General features: G+C 41.6%; 2 protein-coding genes and 2 pseudogenes across 3 annotated transcripts; 3 read left to right on the top strand and 1 right to left on the bottom strand.

Annotated features, from left to right (window-relative positions):
* Positions 1-4,595: 4,595 nt before the first annotated feature.
* Positions 4,596-9,338, top strand: LOC136697981 (epidermal differentiation-specific protein-like). 2 transcript variants are annotated; one of them, XM_066673359.1, is made up of 5 exons: positions 4,596-4,728; positions 4,831-5,051; positions 7,380-7,597; positions 7,976-9,078; positions 9,181-9,338. In XM_066673359.1, the coding sequence occupies exon 4, from the start codon at positions 8,063-8,065 to the stop codon at positions 9,065-9,067; it is 1,005 nt and encodes a 334-aa protein (XP_066529456.1). In that variant the 5' UTR covers positions 4,596-4,728; positions 4,831-5,051; positions 7,380-7,597; positions 7,976-8,062; the 3' UTR covers positions 9,068-9,078; positions 9,181-9,338. The 2 variants fall into 2 exon arrangements, with proteins under 2 accessions (XP_066529456.1, XP_066529455.1); XM_066673358.1 differs by having other exon boundaries at positions 7,380-9,078.
* Positions 9,339-13,902: 4,564 nt separating this feature from the next.
* On the top strand, positions 13,903-14,903 carry LOC136697982 (epidermal differentiation-specific protein-like; annotated as a pseudogene).
* Positions 14,904-16,301: 1,398 nt separating this feature from the next.
* Positions 16,302-17,461, bottom strand: LOC136696460 (epidermal differentiation-specific protein-like; annotated as a pseudogene).
* A 1,564-nt stretch (positions 17,462-19,025) lies between these two features.
* On the top strand, positions 19,026-19,556 carry LOC136696459 (epidermal differentiation-specific protein-like). The gene has a single exon (XM_066670892.1). The coding sequence runs from the start codon at positions 19,026-19,028 to the stop codon at positions 19,554-19,556; it is 531 nt and encodes a 176-aa protein (XP_066526989.1).
* The last annotated feature ends 989 nt before the right edge of the window (positions 19,557-20,545 follow it).

Below are 20,545 nucleotides of genomic sequence, written 5' to 3'. Positions count from 1 at the left end.
TGATGGCATGGTGTGAATGTGGTACTTCACTGATATCACATGGTTCGTCAGAAACAGCCCAGTGCTGAGGACATTTTCAGTGTCTGCAATGAGTGCCCCATAAAGGGTGTCCATGGGAACGTTTTCTCAACTTAATTTTGCAGCAGGCTTTTCCTTTCATCCACTCCCTCAATTTTTTCCCAGTACAGTCAATGAGAGTCAAATTAAATAACTCAATACTAAAGTAGCTACATCTATTCTTGTAGATGTACAAGAATATGTCATGTCATCTGGACCAGAGAGGACAAGGATAATCCAAGTTGTTATCAACGCTCCGTTCAGAAGCCTGCATCACTGATGGTATGGGGTTGCATGAGTGCTTGTGGCATGGGCAGCTTGCATGTCTGGAAAGGCACCATTAATGCAGAGAACTATGTTCAGGTTCTAGAACAACATATGCTCCCATCTAGACGTCATCTCTTTCAGGGAAGACCCTGCATTTTTCAACAAGATAATGCCAGACCACATTCTGCAGCAATCACAACATCATGGCTCCGTAGGAGAAGGATCCGGGGACTGAAATGACCAGCCTGCAGTCCAGATCTTTCACCTGTAGAGAACATTTGGCGCATCATAAAGAGGAAGGTGCGACAAACAAGGCCCGAGACGATTGAACAGATAGAGGCCTGTATTAGACATGAATGGGAGAGCATTCCTATTTCTAAACTTGAGAAACTGGTCTCCTCTGTCCCCAGACGTCTGAGTGTTGTAAGAAGAAGGGGGGATGCCACACAGTGGTAAAAAATGGCCTTGTCCCAACTTTTTTGGGATTTGTTGACGCCATGAAATTTGAAACAACACATATTCCCCTTAAAATGATACATTCTCTTCTTGCTGGGATCTCTTTTTCATTGGTGCCATGGAGGATTTATTTCCTTTTCAACAGGTTCATTTTTAGCTGGAACATTCGTCACACAAAGAGCCAAGCGCGGAAAAAACCTGCGCGACTTCTGTAAAAGAGGCCCGTGATTGGACTGCAAATCCAGAATGTTTAGACAAACATGTGTCAGCCAATCACAGCACAGTAGGGCGCGACTAGCCTTTCGAAGAAGACAAGAAGACCTAAAAAAAATCCTCCAGAAATTATCTTGTTGAATGTCGTACGGCTAACACCAAGAGACCTGTCAACGGATGGCAAGTTGAGCATGCAGTTGTGCTACAGTTAGCAGGCAAGTTTCCTTCATTTTAAAAAATGACAAAGCTGAGTTTAAGCAACATGATATATATCAAAATGAGACAATTTTAACATTAAAATGGACTATTCTTTTACTATTAGCCCTCAGATATACAGTGTTTTATAGCTTGCATTGGTGTTACTTGCAGGTAAATTTGCCATTATAAATTATATCTTTCTAAATAAATGTAGAAAAATAGTCTTCATTAAAAGCTGCTGAGCGGAAACTGAGGATTCAGACACAACCTGTGAAATTTCAAGAAAGGTCAGCTATAGAGTGCACTAGGACACAGGAGACGGCTTCTTTATAGTCAGACAGTGCGTTACTGTTCATTATGTAATACTACTTTGGGGCACATTTTCTGTACACATAATACATTTTATAATCAGATCTTTTTAATATTGTTCCTCATTGATATATTAGGAATTTAAACTTGAGAATTACCTCAAAATGGGAACTAGTATCAAATTAGAATATTTGTGAATTGGTTAATCCAGAATCAAAGTACTTTACCCTACAGAAAAAGATTAATCAGTAATAAGTTTTCTTTGTTTTTTTTTTTTAAATAATTCACACTGTACAGTGATCCCTCGGGATCGCGGGATCCCCCATGGGAATTCGTTTTTCGCGAGTGGTCTTGGAACGCATCCCCTGTGAAAAACGAATTCCTGCAAAGTAGAGGAAAGATATTTTTTATGTTTTTAACGAGTATTTGGACTTTTAAACCCCTCTCTGTTACTGTTAACAAAACACCCTTTGCATTAAACAGTCGTTCTATAATGTTTTTCAGCTGGAGCTACATGTGATTTCCTCCCAGTTTCTTTAATAGAGTCATTCCTAAGCTGTGCTTTAGAGTCAGTAAGTTTCACTCGGATGTGGACATGAACAACACATGTACTGTACGTAAGAAACACTTGTAAATGATATATTTAGTCACCTACAGTCCCAGTCTATGAAATTGTAATGGTTTGAATTAAATATTTTGGCTATTCATCTTTCACAGTTTTCCTAGATGTTCCCTCAATATCCGCGATATAGCGACCGCAGTAAAGTTGGCTCAGTTCGATATTCGCCAGACATTCACCCACGAATATCCTGGTTATTTAAAAAAACAAAATGTACTCGCCAAATGACTGTTTCAGTGCAATTACTACATATTGTGAACTTATTCACACACACTGGCGTTCAATGTTTTTACTGCTGTAAGATGTGAAAATATCATTATGTGATTTACAGGTAAGTTCTTTCTGGCGGAGAAGCGCTTTAGCGACGCAACTTCTTTTCAAAATAAAAGTCTTGGGTATGAGGCATTTAAATATCAGCATTTAAATACGTAAACCCTGTAACACACTTTTGAAAGCTGATTGAACATCTGCTTCCCTATGTGTTGCATGTAAACCTTGTAACAAATTTGTGAAAACACATTCTATATCAGATTTCCTATATTTTCTGTTTCTGGACTAGGAAAGATGGGTTTCACAATTAAACGACATGACTCACAGACCCAATTTCAGTCCTGTGATGAAGTACACCCAAGGACCTATACATTTCATGCTCATTTGGACATGTGAACCTTGTAACAATTTTGTGAAAACAGATACTATGTCAGATTTCCTATATTTTCTGTTTCTGGACTAGGAAAGATGGGGATCACAATTAAGTCTTAGAACTGCACATTTTATTTATGTTGGTTGTAGATGCTCTAAAATATATATTTTTGAACATAAAATTTCTATATCTTTTATTTATCCTGAGTTTTTATTTTAATATATATTATAAATTGCTGTTCACTCCCAGTGTTTTTGATTATTTGTAGGATTCAAGCAAATTATTTTGTTGATTTTCATAGATCACACTAACCTTGGGTTTCCCAAACTGTACATTTATTTTTAAATCAAACATTTCAAATAACATTTTTTTCTCTTCATGAATAGGATAAAGATATAGAAATCAGTTAAAATGTCATATTAATTGAATTTTCTCCAAAACGACCTATTTCAGATAATCTGGATGAATTATACCACGTGTGGTCATGGAGGTCTTATCCCTGTTGTACACAGTGGGTCAGTATTTCACTTTGTTGTAATAGATCAACGTTTGTCAGTTTCTAAATAACAGTCAATTACATGTTTCTTTTTCTCTCTCTTTTATTGTTACTCTGCAGATACAGTGTAATGTGTGCAATTTCTGGTTCCACCACAAATGTCTGGCAATGACACCAGAAGAATGGGAGACATTCTCTCAAACTGGACAGGACCTGCACTGTCCACACTGCACTGATGTGTAACATGTCCCTGTGTGTGTTGATGTAAATAGTTAAATAACAGTTCCTGTAGTTCAGCAGGATAATGCATAATTTTATGTTCAAAAATATATATTTTAGAGCATCTACAACCAACCTAAATAAAATGTGCAGTTCTAAGACTTAACTGTGAAACCCATCTTTCCTAGGTCCAGAAACAGAAAATATAGGAAATCTGATATAGAATGTGTTTTCACAAATTTGTTACAAGGTTTACATGCAACACATAGGGAAGCAGATGTTCAATCAGCTTTCAAAAGTGTGTTACAGGGTTTACGTATTTAAATGCTGATATTTAAATGCCTCATACCCAAGACTTTTATTTTGAAAAGAAGTTGCGTCGCTAAAGCGCTTCTCCGCCAGAAAGAACTCACCTGTAAATCACATAATGATATTTTCACATCTTACAGCAGTAAAAACATTGAACGCCAGTGTGTGTGAATAAGTTCACAATATGTAGTAATTGCACTGAAATAGTCATTTGGCGAGTACATTTTTTAAATAACCAGGATATTCGTGGGTGAATGTCTGGCGAATATCGAACTGAGCCAACTTTACTGCGGTGATATAGCGGCCATAAGCCCCCTTGAAAAAACCTGCGAAGTAGCGAATCCGCAAAAGATGAACCGCGAAGTAGCGCGGGATTACTGTAGTTCATTTACTTAAATATGGCTGGAGCTCAAGTACTAACATATGTTTTAATTAATGGTAGGTTTAGGGTTCCTTGAGCAATTACAATATTCTCTGAAAATCTATTTTCATATCCAAACAAAACCTGTCATTATAACTGAAATATTCCTAAATTAATCAATATTGAATTGTGAATCGAATTGTGAATCAGAATTGAATCAATTCAGGAAATCAGTGGTGATACCCAGCTCTACATGTATAGCCACCTGCTTCCTGCTGCTCAAAATGTGTCTTCTGCTGGTAGGAGAATTCACTATTGAAAATATAGTGGCAGATATATGATATTTCAATTTTTTTTTTTTTTTTTTTTTTTGCATTATGATTGTTTTGGGCGGTTTTTTTTATACTATTGTTCTATATTATCACTGTTTTTTTGAAAATATTTTTCAGAGATTCCATCTTTGTTAGCAGACATGAAAAGGGTTCTCACCAATAATACTCCAACCAAAGGTCTCAAACCAAAGGTTTGTGAGGGTGAAAGTGAGCGTGAAGCTACATTTTGCAAACCTTCAGAAGTCAGAAGTAAGTATTTTTTGCACTTGTTAATTTTTAAATAGTAATTTAAAATATATAGGGTAGCAATCTCTTCCTGGTGGTAAATATATTTTTCTTTCCAATTTATAGGGTGAAACTGGGAAATGATGACACCACCACTGTCTCAGCTCATTGTTGGGAGACTGCAAAAACACAACCTACAGCCAGTGGGATGGCATGAGTGCTAATTATGGGACTCTTTAGTGTTGATGTACTCCTGAATTCTAACCTGACTGGAGGGATCAACAAGGTCAATCCCACTGCAGAGCGACGACAGCCTCTTCATGGGAAGAAACTGCAAGCTTTACTTGGTAAAATCTGAAATATTTTGATATTTAGATAATGTTTGTACAGAACATTCTGTCTTCTGTTTAGATCTTCAGGCTTTGAAATTTGGTGTTCTTTCTTTCTTTCGTTACGGCTCATTTATTTTTCTGGTTGTATTTCTTTGTACTGTTACTGGCACCGGGCTATTGATGATCGGGTGATGATGCTACTGTTGGGCCCTTGAGCAAGGCCTTTCTTAACCCTGACTGCTCCCCGGGCACTGCAGTGATGGATGCCCACCACTCTAGGGACACATGCTTGCTGCATGTGCATATAGATATGTTAAAGATGTTAACATGAATTAGCATTATAATATTCTTAATTTGGATTGACAGCCATACCATGAGATTGAGGCAGAGGACTGAGAATGTCTAATAATAGGACTATATGCAAAATAGGCCTCTATACAACAATAGGCTTTAATGCAAACATTTCCGTTCTTTAAAAACCATCTGATATCATTCATTCATTATCTATAACCGCTTATCCAATTCAGGGTTGTGGTTGGTCCAGGCCCGGAGGAAACCCACGCAGACACAGGGAGTACACACCACACTCCTCACAGACAGTCACCCGGAAGAAACCCACGCAGACACAGAGAGAACACACCACACTCCCCACAGACAGTCACCCGGAGAAAACCCACGCGGACACAGGGAGAACACACCACACTCCTCACAGACAGTCACCCAGAGGAAAACCACGCGGACACAGGGAGAACACACCACGCTCCTCACAGACAGTCACCTGAAGGAAACCCACGCAAACACAGGGAGAACACACCACACTCCTCACAGACAGTCACCCGGAGGAAACCCACGCGGACACAAGCAGAACACACCACACTTCTCACAGACAGTCACCCGGAGGAAACCCACGCGGACACAGGGAGAACACACCACATTCCTCACAGACAGTCACCCGGAGAAAACCCACGCGGACACAGGGAGAACACACCACACTCCTCACAGACAGTCACCCGGAGGAAACCCACACGGACACAGGGAGAACACACCACACTCCTCACCGACAGTCACCCAGAGGAAACCCACGCAGGCACAGGGAGAACACACCACACTCCTCACAGACAGTCACCCGGAGGAAACCCACACGGACACAGGGAGAACACACCACACTCCTCACCGACAGTCACCCAGAGGAAACCCACGCAGGCACAGGGAAAACACACCACACTCCTCACCGACAGTCACCCGGAGGAAACCCACGCGGACACAAGGAGAACACACCACACTCCTCACCGACAGTCACCCAGAGGAAACCCACGCGGGCACAGGGAGAACACACCACACTCCTCACCGACAGTCACCCGGAGGAAACCCACGCGGACACAAGGAGAACACACCACACTCCTCACAGATAGTCACCCGGAGGAAACCCACACGGACACAGGGAGAACACACCACACTCCTCACAGACAGTCACCCGGAGAAAACCCACGCAGACACAGGGAGAACACACCACACTCCTCACAGATAGTCACCCGGAGGAAACCCACACGGACACAGGGAGAACACACCACACTCCTCACAGACAGTCACCCGGAGAAAACCCACGCAGACACAGGGAGAACACACCACACTCCTCACAGATAGTCACCCGGAGGAAACCCACACGGACACAGGGAGAACACATCACATTCCTCACAGACAGTCACCCGGAGGAAACCCACGCGGACACAGGGAGAATACACCACACTCCTCACAGACAGTCACCCGGAGGAAACCCACACAGACACAGGGAGAACACACCACACTCCTCACAGACAGTCCCCCGGAGGAAACACACGCAGACACAGGGAGAACACACCACACTCCACACAGACAGTCACCCGGATGAAACCCACACAGACACAGGGAGAACACACCACACTCCTCACAGAAAGTCACCCAGAGCGGGACTTGAACCCACAACCTCCAGGACCCTGGAGCTGTGACAGAGACACTACCTGCTGCTCCACTGCGCCGCCCACCATCTGATATATTTAAATTAACACTAAACTCCTCCAGACCTGTCCCCCACTAAAACTACTTTATGAAACAAAAACACTATAACGGAGAGCCTGAGCTGTTGAGCAACTGAAATCCATATAACAAGGAGGAATCAGAAAACAGTTCACTTTCAGAATTACAACAACTTCTGAAACACATACATAGTGTTGTTAAAAAGGTGATGCAACACAGTGGTAAACTAATCCCAACTTTTTTGGAGTGCGTTGCTTGCATCAAATCAAAATGGGCAAATATTTTACAAAAAAATATAAAAGTTCCCATGGGCCTATGTCTACATTGTAGGATGTTCCAGTGTTGATCTGGGTGGAGTTGCTGAAGCTGAAGGTGTCAGTGATGGATGCCTCATACTCTCTGGACAGCTCAACGGAGAAGCATTTCTCACGCGCCTCACAGTTTATGCCGCATATGGAGTTGAATTTCATGGATATGTTGTTCTCTTCCTTGTTATCCCAGAGGATCTCAGCATTGATGAGGCACTTCCCTGCCTTCAGAGGGCGAATGTGAGATATTTTGTCATTCAACCAGCTGTGGAAAGAAACATTCAGGGTTTAAATGATTTGCACATTATTGCACTTGTGTGTGTGTGTATGTGTGTGTGTATATATATATATATATATTCTACATATACTATATCTTATTTGGAAATGGGGATGTGGGGATGTGAAGCATGCCTATAAATGGTACTGTGTTATCTCTGAAGCAGTGAAGGGGGTGTGAAATATGCATTGCTTTAGTGCAATGCTGAATGAGCTTTCACATGACACTAATGACACTGCCTTCCTTAACCTTGAGTTGCCTGATGGAAATTGTAGGTTTGCTGCAACTGGTTTGGGTTTTGGGATCGGTGGCATTTGCATATCCCTGTTACCCCTCCCCAGGAAAGGAGTGCTATATAAAGCAGAAGTTTGCAATTTTCACAGACTTATCGTCTCATCTCCATCTGCACTGACCTCAGGGAAGACACCATGAGCAAGATCATTGTTTATGAGCACAGTGACTTCAGGGGCATCAGTAAGGAGTTCACTTCTTCTGTCCCCAACTTAGTGGCAGAGAACTTCAACGACTGCATCTCCTCTTTGAAGGTGATCGGGAATCCGTGGGTGGCATATCAGCATGTCCACTACGGCGGGTCTCAGTACGTCTATGAAGAAGGAGAATATCCCATGGTGGGGTCCAATGATGATTTTTCTTCCTTAGAGCTAGTGACTGAGGACCTGACAAATCCTCAGATCACACTCTACGAGCATGACCAGTTCCGGGGCAAGACCCTGGTCCTCACCACTGAGACCAACCTGGCCTATGGCACATTCAACGATGTGGCGTCATCCCACAAGGTGCAGAGAGGAGCATGGGTCCTCTATCAGCACAGTAACAGAGGAGGTGCTCAGATGGTGGCCAGGGCTTCTCGAGATGTGGCTAACTACGGCTGGTTCAATGACAGAGTGTCTCACCTTCGTCCTCTGAAACTGGGGAAGGCAATCATTAAAACTGAGATCCTCTGGGACAAGAAGGAAGAGAAGACCAAATCTGTCACCATCGACTCCATATGCGGCTTGAACCATGGAGACCATGAACAAAGCTTCTCCACTGAGCTGTCCAGGGAGTATGAGGGATCTGTCACTGACAGCTTCAGCTTCAGCAACTCCACCCAGATCACCTGGGGAACATCCTTCAGCATAGACATAGGTGCAGTAAAGGCAGAGCGGAACTTCTCCCTGAGTAACACCTTCACTGTTGAGAAGGGAACCAGCAACACCAGGACCGAGCGAAAGAGCATCCGCATCAACCTGCCGACCAAAATCCCTCCCCACACCAAACTCACCGTCAACGTGCTGAGGAGGGAAGTGGACGTGAAGGTCCCAGTCAAGATGACCATCCAGAGTGGAACCCGCAGCTCGGTGGAGTTTGGGGAGTACAGGTGCCAAGCCGGCAACTCTATCACCGCTGAGTACAAGGAGGAAAGGCTTTAGAGCAGCAGCTGGTAAGACACAGAGCAGACTGCTTTATGACCCTTTCTTAACCATGTTAATGTCTGATGTGCTGTTCATACTCTTACCTTGCTTATTGTTGTTGTTGTTCATAGATCCTCAGGACCATGTGCTTCACAACGTCCAGCTCTGAAGACCCTCTCACTGATCCGCAGGCTTTGAGACTCCTGAATGTCTTTAAATTGTCCAAACATGACAAGAAATGTGTAATATTCTTGGTCTGTTGTGGATGGAAGAAAAAATCCAATAAAATAGAAACAAATTAAATAATTTGTCTCCAATGTCTCCAGTGGTTTATATAAGAACTCTATATCAGAGTCTCCAGTCCATTCTTAGCCAGTGATGACCCTTGTTCTTCAAAACAGCTGATTAAAAAGAAGACACTAAGAAAATTTTAACGCTAGTCACGAGAAAATTTACTCTAAACACGTTACACTGCACTTTTGCCTATTTGCTGAAATCGCTTCATTGCAGGTTTTCAGCAATAAGCCTCTGAAAATGTTACTGAATAAAGTGATTTCATGGTCAGATGGGACTATATGGGTAAAGAAAATAATAATAATAAAATAATTATATCAAAAGAGATTAATTACACTAAGTTTAATATTATATTAGTGTTTTATTATAGATGTGAACTGTAGAAATGTGAAAATACAGAAAGAAAATAAATATATAGAGGAATTTGGATATAAAAAAAAATAATTTGAAGGAGAAATGTGGAAATACAGCAATAAAAATGTCAATATGTGTAAAAACTTGTGATGGAGAAATGCTTAAGGAGGCGTTTAATCACGTATACTAATCATTACCCTCCTCGTGCTGAGCGATTACCAGTGATACAGAACGTTCTGATACAAAATATTCACTGCTTGGGAACTTGAGCTTGATGAGTAGAAATCATAGAGAGTGTCTTCACATAAATTCTTCAGACAGAATAAGGGATGTCTATTTCTGCATGTTCAACATATCCATGAGCATCCTGTTGGTCTAGGGGCAGTTTGACCTGCCCTGGCTTTGACACTTTGGCCCTGAGATCATAGGGGGAAGTGTGATACAGTAGATGAGAAAGTGCTTATGCTCTTGATTTACGAAAGAGGGAACTGGGACACTTTATGGGGATGTCTGAGACATGAGGGTAACAGAACATAATCATAGAAAGGAGCTGTGCTTGAGAACTGCCCTAAATACATCAAAGTAAATTTAATGTATAAAAAAAATACATGTGGAAATAAATGTACAGAAAAATAAGGGTTAATGTCAAATCAAAGTACTCTGGGTCCCAGATGTTTAAGAGAGAATTTTACAGAGTGGGTTTTCAAACTGAATGTAACAGGCTGAAATCCTAAAGTGAAAGTAAGAGAGTGAAAAAACATCCCCTTTTTTAAACAAAATGTTTTTAAGTTGATTCTGAGTTACTCAACACTTTTTAATTACAGTTCTCCACAGTGATGACATTATTAATTAGTGTGGGTAGAGAGTGGAGGGCTGTGAATAAAGAAAACGCTCCAAATCCAGTAAAATACAAACAAATGAAAATAATTGCTGGCTCTTGTCTGTATCAGAGACTCTGGTCCATTCTGAGCCAGAAATGACCCTTGGTCAACAAACTGTCATCAAACCAGCCTTTTTTGTTGAAATTGCTTCATTGCAGATTTTCAGAAACAAGCCTTAAAAATGTTACTGAATAAAGTGTTGTTTTTGGTCACTGTTGTGACCGATGGGATTAAATGAGTAAAGAAAATATTTGGACTAAAGAGAAGAAAAGAAAAAGATTTAAAAGCTTTTATCAAATAAGATGAATTGCACTGTTTAATATTACATTGGGACACAAGTGTTTGTTTAAGGACATGACATTTGAAGGTTGAAATGCAGAAAAAAAAATTAAAAGCAAAAATGTGGAATTACAGAATGTAAAATATGAGTTATTTGGAAATTCCTGCCCTGCATTTGACCCTTTGGCCCTGAGATCACACAGGGAAGTGTAGTGCAGTACACAGTGTGTGGTGAGTCCTTATGATCTTCATTTATGAAAGAGGGAAATGGGACACTTTATGGGGAAGTCTGGAACATGAGGTAACAAAACAAATGAAGTAAAAGGGATTAAGAACGGTGCGTGAGAACTGCCCTAAACACATCACTGTGAACGTGTGAATGAACTAGAGATTGGAGTGAATGCTTTGACTCTTTATTCCTTTGGGTTGTTGGATTTCTCACTGGTGGCACTTAGAGGAATGCTATAACAATTTGGGAACATGTCTTGGGATAAAGGAAAGAATTCCCATAACATACTGAAATCAAAAGATGCATAAGAGTGAAAATACAGAGAGGAATGAAGGCATGAATGTGTAAATACAGAAATGAATTTAATGTATACATAAATAAATGTCAAAATAGATAATCAGACCAAATAAAAGTTAATATCAGATCAAGTCAAGTTGTTTGTATTGTCCTTTAACAAAGGTGCTACATTTGATCACATTCTCCATATAATTAATACACACTGAATAATACACACACATTTATTTCACTAGACACAGTAATAATATGTGCATCTTAACCTCAGTCATAATTACATCATAGTACATTTAGTTAATTTAATATTGTTTAATTGAGATCTACTGTACAGGGTTTCTCAGTGTGTGTGCTGCACTGTAAGAACGAAAGAAGCCTTGAGTTGCTAGTTACTTATGTTGACATATGGAAACTAACAAAGAACCATGGCCTGTAATTATGAGAAATAAAAATGGGAAATTTGTCTGTGCTGGGAAAGACTTTGAAGAAGTGAAAACACGTATTCCCCCAACATGTTTGTGTCACTGAGTAAAATTATTGTTTCAGACTTTAAACTGAGCTTAGACTCAGCTGCCAAATATGTTTTTTAATTCTGAACGATGTGTACGTCTCAGGTTCACTACATAAATCACAACATAAATGTTGTTTTCTTTAGTTTTCTTATTAAACTGTACTGTTGTGCTACTTATACTTTTGGTATTTTGGCTGTTATGGTGCTGTCTACCTGTCTTGGTTTTGTCCATGGTGACATATATGATCCACTCCATTGAGAACCCATCATAGATCTGCACAAGGTACCGTGGCTTAGTTGGATAAACACCTGTCTAAAGCCTTTTGGGGCAGCCGTGGCATTAGTGAGACACCTAACCCCCAAACTGCTCCCTGTGTGCTAAGGAGGTTGCAGCCTGTTGCTCCGGTTGTGTTTGTGTGTTAGACTTGTCTTTATTGATCCCACACTGCCCGAGTGTATGTGGCTTCTGGAACTGATCACTAGTGTGTATTCACCACAACTGATGGGTTAAATGCAGAGAATCAGTTTCCGTAAAGGGATTAATAAAGATAATTATTCTGCTTTTTCTACCAGTCGCTCCAGTGGAGAGTGATGCAGAGGGGAGTGACAACCTTTTCTGAACTATCAATGAAAAATTGAGCTTTCTTGTTTTCCTAATTATGTGTTTGTGTTTAATGTACTATCACTCTGTAAAACCAGAAGAATTAGTGTTTTACACAAGAGATCAGTAATTTTCTCCTGATCATTTGGCTGTAAAAGGGTTAATGTGTGATTCTGCTTTAACTTTGTGTTTTGGATTTTATTCCCTGAATGATTTATTCTTTTAAAACCAAAAATTTAAGATTTATAAAATCTTCTCCCGTTTCTCTGGCCTTAGCTCACCTTGGTTATGACCTTGATCACACACAGATATCATATCTGTCATACACAGACAGACACATACAAACCTCCTTCATATCTTTTTAGCAGATAAGAGGACATATGATACGTTCACTATGATGTTTTCACTTATAATGTTATCTTCTTCATGCTATAAATTCTCTAATCTTTTACAACAAACACTTCTGAAACATTGTTTGGGAAACAAGAAGAGCTACAACTTGACATGAAGCGTGTAACCTTTACGGGTGTGATCATTTTTTCACTGTCATTGACCATCACCACAGTGGCAGCTCCAGCCATTGGACAAAGCAGAGGACACCCTCTAACACATGATCTAAAGTTCTGAACAGATGAGACAGGGCGATACTGGCTCCATAATCAGAACATCTGTTACTGTGCCCATTTGTTCGCATGCATAGAAATGATCTGATTGAACCTTGTTTGGAAGACCTAATGCTTGGCCAGAACAGAGGGCTAAAATAAGCATGCATCATATCAGTTCATTACACTATCAACACCAATGGATTGGAGCACTTTGTCTTTTTCCTCAGTTAAAGACCACTAAGGTGAAATGAGAATGTTGCTAATCGTCATTGAGAACCTGCACTTTCTTGCCAACCTGAAGAGAGAGCCTGAGGAGGGATATCTGGTTTGAGGGAGAGTGTAGGAAACTACTACCCAAGTACACATGTCCTTTTCTCATTTCAAAGACAATGAATAATGCCACAAACCAACTTGACATAACCCCAATAGCGTATTTCCATGTCTTTGTATGTTTCTCTTCTCAAACCTCTTGTCCAGGTATGAAAAAGGAATTTAAAGCTCAACCAAGATTAGAAAATCAAGTCTAGTCCTTATTCATTTGTTTAAAATGTTATTAATAACATCAAATATTCATGATACAAATGTCTAATTGAGAGAAAATTTGGAGGAAGGAACCATGAAACCTAAAATGCTGTGGCTCCAGTACTGAGTGGCTTTCTGCATTCTGAACTCCTGTTTGCCTGGATTCATGGCATTTCATACTCTAGCTCCTCCCTAACCAAGGACTACTATTTAAAGCAGGTGTTCCGCTGACTTTTCACAGACTTGTTGTATTATCTCCGTCAGTACTGACTGCAGAGACGGCACCATGAGCAAGATTATTGTTTATGAACATTGCAATTTCAATGGCATCAGCAGGGAGTTCACTTCTTCTGTCCCTGACTTCGTGGTGGAGAGTTTTGACAACTGCATCTCCTCTCTGAAGGTGATCGGGAATCCCTGGGTGGCATTTACAGATGTCAACTACGGCGGCACTCATTATGTCTATGAAGAAGGAGAATATCCCACCCTGGAACGCAATGATTCTTTTTCCTCACTAGACATAATAACAGAAGACCTGACAAATCCTCAGATCACACTCTATGAGCACCCCAACTATGAAGGCAAGAGCCTCGTCCTCACCAATGAGACCAACCTATGCTATGGCACATTCAATGATGTGGCCTCATCCCACAAGGTGCAGAGAGGAGCATGGGTCCTCTACGAGCATGTTAACAAAGGGGGTACTCAGATGGTGGCCAGGGCTTCTCAAGATGTGCCTAGGTACAGCTGGTTTGACAACAGAGTGTCTCACGCTCGCCCTCTGAAGCCGGGGAAGGCCACCATAAAAACCGAGCTCCTCTGGGGCCAGAAGAAAGAGCAGACCAGATCTGTCACCATCGACTCCATATGCTGCATAAACCATGGAGACCATGAACAAAGCTTCTCCACTGAGCTGTCCAGAGAGTATGAGGGATCCATCACTGACAGCTTCAGCTTCAGCAACTCCACCCAGATCACCTTTGGAATGTCCTTCAGCGTAGACATAGGCGCAGTAAAGGCAGAGCGGAACTTATCCCTGAGTAACACCTTCACTGTGGAGAAGGGAACCAGCAACACCAGGACCGAGCGAAATAGCATCCGCATCTCCCTGCCCACCACAATCCCTCCCCACACCAAACTCACTGTCAACATGCTGAGGAAGTGGACGTGAAGGTCCCAGTCAAGATTATCATCCAGAGAGGGTCCCACAGTGTGGAGGAGTTTGGGGAGTACAGTTGCGAGGCTGGAAACGCTATCACCACTGACTATGAGGAGGAGAAGATCTAGAGCAGCAGCTGGTAAGACAGCAGTTGTATGTTTTCTAAACATTTCTTTAAAAACCACCCTGACCGCCTAGTCAAATCATACATTGTGCATGTTCTACTGAAAACACCTTTCGGTACATTTCAGTGTACACTAGTTTACTTAAGAGTTTAATATGTTTGGGGAAAACATGAGAACACAATGTGGTCTACAGCACATGCTATAACCCGCTGTATGGGCTGTGGACAATCATCAGAACATGTCATTGGAATAGGGCATGCCCAAGACCAGGTGTTTTATGACAAGTGTTTACATGTGATAATGTCTAATGTGCTCTTCAAAACTCATATCTTGCATTCTCTTTTCAGTGGAACGTTCAGGATTTGAGGGCTTCAGGACATGGAGTGTTGAATACATTTATTTGAGGACATTTTCACAAGTCATTTTCAAAATGGACATTTTTACTTTCTCTCTGTGGGTACCTTACTGACCTTGAAGTACATCACTGTGGACCAGAAGTACACAAGGCTTACATTTTAAAGCAAAAGCTAATAATTCAAGGTTCTATTCCCATAAGAAATCTTAGTCTTATCGGAATGGAAAAACACATGAGAGAATTCTCAACTCAAAGAAAAAAAACACTTTTTCATCATTATTTTACATTAAGGGAAATATATATAAGTGTCTTTAAATCAGGTTTAAACCCGATAAGTTGTATGGAACTCTTCTGTACGTGCAGCACATTTATAACACTGTATCAAATACCTGGGGCTACTGACTATTCTGGGATCTTTCTCTTTGCCAAGAAATGTCTTTGAGAATAGACAGTGTGCATCCCACGAGGCTCAGTGACCTTGGGTTTGAGGAATGTTTTTAAGGAATAAATGACTTATTGGTTGGAAGCTGATGGAAGAATTTCTGGCACAGAATATAATACATTTTAATCAAAGAAATATTTAATAATGACAGTATAAAATGTTAAGTTTAGGAGGGGCAAGCAGGGTTGACTTGACCTGAGGGGAGGTGGTGGGTAATACATATTATGAATGTATATGAATGCTCATGTTGGAATGATGACTGATGTTGGAAAATAAAATAAAATGTAAATAAAATTAGGCTGCCTTTCTTCTGCATTTCCTGGTGTGAGAGTCTTATTTATTTAAAATTCTTGAGTTCAGAGGTGTTTGCAAGATATTACCAGGACCTCTGCACTTAGCTCAACAATACAGAGAGCCTGGGCCTTGAGCATATAATTTTCTGTAGCAGCGCTCTTATTTCCTTAATAAACAGTGGCAATATGGGTGTGAACTCATTTAAAACTTACATGTACTCTACAAGGTAGTGTACCACCTCAATCCAGGAACTGAACCCATACAGGCTGGACTGCAAACACTGGCATCACAGGAGACAAGCCATGTACCTTCATGTAGGACCAGAGCTCCAAACCATGCTTTTGTTGAAGTCCTCAGATGTGTCTGGGAAGGCCTCCAGCTCTAATTTAAGGAGATGACCCATGTAGTTGGAGTTGGCCATGTACACTAAACTGATATTAAAAATGTAAGGCATGAGATGACTTTGGTGAAGTTAACTTTCTCCAGGAATACATCTAGAGATGGCTCTCCAGCAAGCTACAGAACAACAGCAAAGACAGTCAGCAGCTATTGTCTCATTTAAAACAATGGATATGGCTTTAACATTGTAGTATTAACAAAGGTGAGATGGAGCTGGAATGGAGCCTGCCTTTTTGCAATACTTATGCAAAAAAAAATGCGGATTTTCTTGCACTCGGTCCTGGTGTTGCTGGTTCCCTTCTCCACAGTGAAGGATTTATTCAGGGAGAAGTTCCGCTCTGCCTTTACTATACATATTGCTATGCTGAAGGACATTCCCATGGTGATCTGGGAGCTGCTGAAGCTGAAGCTTTCAGTGATGGATCCCTCATACTCTCTGGACAGCTCAGTGGAGAAGCTTTGTTCATGGTCTCCATAGTTCAAGCCGAATATGGAGTTGATCATGACAGATCTGGTCTGCTCTTCCTTCTGGTCCCAGAGGATCTCAGTTTTGATGATGGCCTTCCCCGGCTTCAGAGGGTAAATATGAGACACTCTGTCACTGAACCAAACGTATTCAGACATGTCTCAAGAAGCCCTGGCCACCATCTGATAACCTCTTCTGTTACTGTACTGATAGAGGACCCATGCTCCTCTCTGCACCTTGTGGGAAGACGCCATGTCATTGAACGTGCCATAGAGTAGGTTGGTCTCAGTGGTGAGGACCAGACTTCTGCCTTCATAGTTGGGGTGCTCGTAGAGTGTGATCTGAGGATTTGTCAGGTCCTCTGTTATTATGTCTAGTGAGGAAAAACCATCACTGTACTCCAGGGTGGGATATTCTCCTTCTTCATAGACGTACTGAGACCCGCTGTAGTTGACATCTGTAAACGCCACCCAGGGATTCCCGATAACCTTCAGAGAGGAGATGCAGTTGTTGAAGTTCTCTGCCACTAAGTCGGGGACAGAAGAAGTGAACTCCCTGCTGATGCCATTGAAGTCAATACGCTCATAAACAATGATCTTACTCATGGTGTTGTCTCGGTAGTGAGTACTGATGGAGATGATACAGCAAGTCTGTGAAAAGTCAGCGGAAAACCTGCTTTAAATAACAGTCCTTGGAACTGTTAGTATGAAATGCCACGAATCCAGACGCTCTATCTTGTCATATGAGCGTAAGGTATTTACAAGCCACAGGAAATGTATTATCTTCAATTTCCCTCATACTCCCCATGGCTCAGAAGGGAATGGTTTCAAAAGCAGATTAGAATCAGAATGGCTCATATTTTGCCACGTTTCTGACTGAGGCAGCCTGCAAGAAACATCTGATAACATGATAACCTCATGAAGCAAAATGTTTAAACAAACAGGAGTTCAGAATGTGGAAAGCCACTGGAGCCACAGCATTTTAGGTTTCATGGTTCCTTCCTCCAAATTTTCTCTCAATTAGACATTTGTATCGTGAATATTTGATGTTATTAATAACATTTTAAACAAATGAATAAGGACTAGACTTGATTTTCTAATCTTGGTTGAGCTTTAAATTCCTTTTTCATACCTGGACAAGAGGTTTGAGAAGAGAAACATACAAAAACATGGAAATACGCTATTGGGGTTATGTCAAGTTGGTTTGTGGCATTATTCATTGTCTTTGAAATGAGAAAAGGACATGTGTACTTGGGTAGTAGTTTCCTACACTCTCCCTCAAACCAGATATCCATCCTCAGGCTCTCTCTTCAGGTTGGCAAGAAAGTGCAGGTTCTCAATGACGATTAGCAACATTCTCATTTCACCTTAGTGGTCTTTAGCTGAGGAAAATGACAAAGTGCTCCAATCCATTGGTGTTCAATGAACTGATATGATGCATGCTTATTTTAGCCCTCTGTTCTGCCCAAACATTAGTTCTTCCAAACAAGGTTCAATCAGATCATTTCTATGGGCACAGTAACAGATGTTCTGATTATGGAGCCAGTATCGCCCTGTCTCATCTGTTCAGAACTTTAGATCATGTGTCAGAGGGTGTCCTCTGCTTTGTCTAATGGCTGGAGCTGCCACTGTGGTGATGGTCACTGACAGTGAAAAAATGATCACACCCGTAAAGGTTACAGGCTTCACGCTAAATTGTAACTCTTCTTGTTTCCCAAACAATGTTTCAGAAGTGCACTGTTTGTCTGTTGTGCATCAGAGCAGGTTCTGTGTTTGTTGTAAAAGATCAGAGAATGTACAGTATGAAGAAGATAATATCATAAGTGAAAACATCATTGTGAACGTATCATATGTCCTCTTATCTGCTAAAAAGATATGAGGGAGGTGTGTATGTGTCTATCTGTGTATGACCCATCAGTGGTAGTGAACACACACCAGTGATCAATTCCAGAAGCCACATACACTTGGGCAGTGAACACCCAAACACAACCGAAGCAGCAGGCTGCAACCACCTTAGCACACAGAGTGTGCTGTGACAGGTTTGGGCTTTGGCATTGGCATTTGCATATCTCTGGAACTCCTCCCCATCCACGGGCTGCTATTTAAAGCAAGAGTTCTGTGCAATATCCACAGATTTCACATCTCACCTCTATCTGTACTGACTTCAAAGATGAGCAAGATCATTGTTTCTGAGCACTGCAACTTCAAGGGCAAAAGCAGGGAGTTCACGTCTTCTGTCCCCAACTTAGTACAGCAGGACGTCAACGACTGCATCTCCTCTCTGAAGGTTATCGGGAACCCGTGGGTGGTGCATCAACATGTCAACTACAGCGGAGCTCAGTACGTCTATGAAGAAGGAGAGTATCCCAGTGTTGAGTGTAATGATTGCTTTTCTTCCCTACAGCTGGTGACTGAGGACCTGAAAAATCCTCAGATCACACTCTATGAGCATGTCAACTACCAGGGCAAGAGCCTCATTCTCACCACCGAGACCAGCCTGGCCAGCAGTGGGTTCAACGATGTGGCGTCCTCCCACAAGGTACAGAGAGGAGTGTGGGTCCTCTATGAGCACAGTAACAGAGGGGGTGGTTACATGGTGGCCAGGGCTTCTCGAGGTATGCCTAACTATCCAGCATTCAATGATCGGGTGTCTCATGTTCGCCCTCTGAAGCCGGGGAAAGCTGCTGCAAAATCCAAGTAGGACAAAATGTAAAGCACCCACTGGTAAAATACAGAGCACATTCTCTTATAGCTGTATAGACATGTCACATTTTTTTGACAGTCAGCCACCCCAGCCAAATGATGCCTTGCAGGTCTTGTAGAGAGAAAACCTTTCTGTACATTTCAATATGCAGATCTCGATTATTAGAGTTTAATATAGTGGGTGAAAAATATGAGAACACAACTGGCACTTTCCCACTGCATGGAACCTACTACTTGACTCTGCACGGCTCTTTTGCTTTTCCACTGGTCAAATCTGGTCCTGGTCCCTGGAACCGGGTAAGTTTTCAGCCCCTGCTCGCTCCAGGTTCTAACCATGCCGAGTAGGTACTAAATGGTGAGGTGTAAACTCTGCAGAACGCTGATTGGCCAGAGCCATGTCAATCACCACAAAATGCAGAGCTCATTCAAATCCAGCACAAACTGCCACTTGTTAAATCTCACAAGTTACAGCAGTTTTCACATTTATTTTTATTGGACTTACAGCAGCAGCTCTTTACCTCAAGGTGTTTTGAAGAGGTTTATATGCTCCTTGGGCTGATGGCAGAAAAAAATTTCCAGTGAAAGCCGAACTTGCAATAAGTAAAACTGATTTATGAAAACAAAAGCAACACTTGAATACACACTGAATAAACAGTGCCTAACTTTACCTCCACCATTGTTGTGGTTTTCAAAGCCAGTGGTTCCTGTTAGAGATGGAGTTTTGTGACATCACTGACTCCATTTTGCCGTGAGAGACTTGCCAGTGGAAAAGCGACAAGCTGTAAGCGAACCGAGCCGAGCCGTGTCGAGTCGAGTTGTGTAGAGCAGGACCCATGAAGTGGAAAAGCACCAAAAGTGTGTGTGTGTGTGTGTGTCACCCTGTGAAGGACTGGCGCCCCCTCCAGGGTGTTTTCTGCCTTGCGCCCAGTGATTCTGGGTAGGGTCCTGACCCACCGTGACCCCGAACTGGATAAGGGTTACAGACAA

The sequence above is a fragment of the Hoplias malabaricus genome, chromosome 5, assembly GCF_029633855.1.
Source record: "Hoplias malabaricus isolate fHopMal1 chromosome 5, fHopMal1.hap1, whole genome shotgun sequence".
NCBI lineage: Eukaryota > Metazoa > Chordata > Actinopteri > Characiformes > Erythrinidae > Hoplias > Hoplias malabaricus.
This window is presented reverse-complemented; position numbering and strand designations above follow the sequence as displayed.

Excerpts from the sequence above, each read along its gene's own strand:
- LOC136697981 (XM_066673359.1), top strand. The coding sequence starts at position 8,063 with ATGAGCAAGATCATTGTTTATGAGCACAGTGACTTCAGGGGCATCAGT.
- LOC136696459 (XM_066670892.1), top strand. The coding sequence starts at position 19,026 with ATGAGCAAGATCATTGTTTCTGAGCACTGCAACTTCAAGGGCAAAAGC.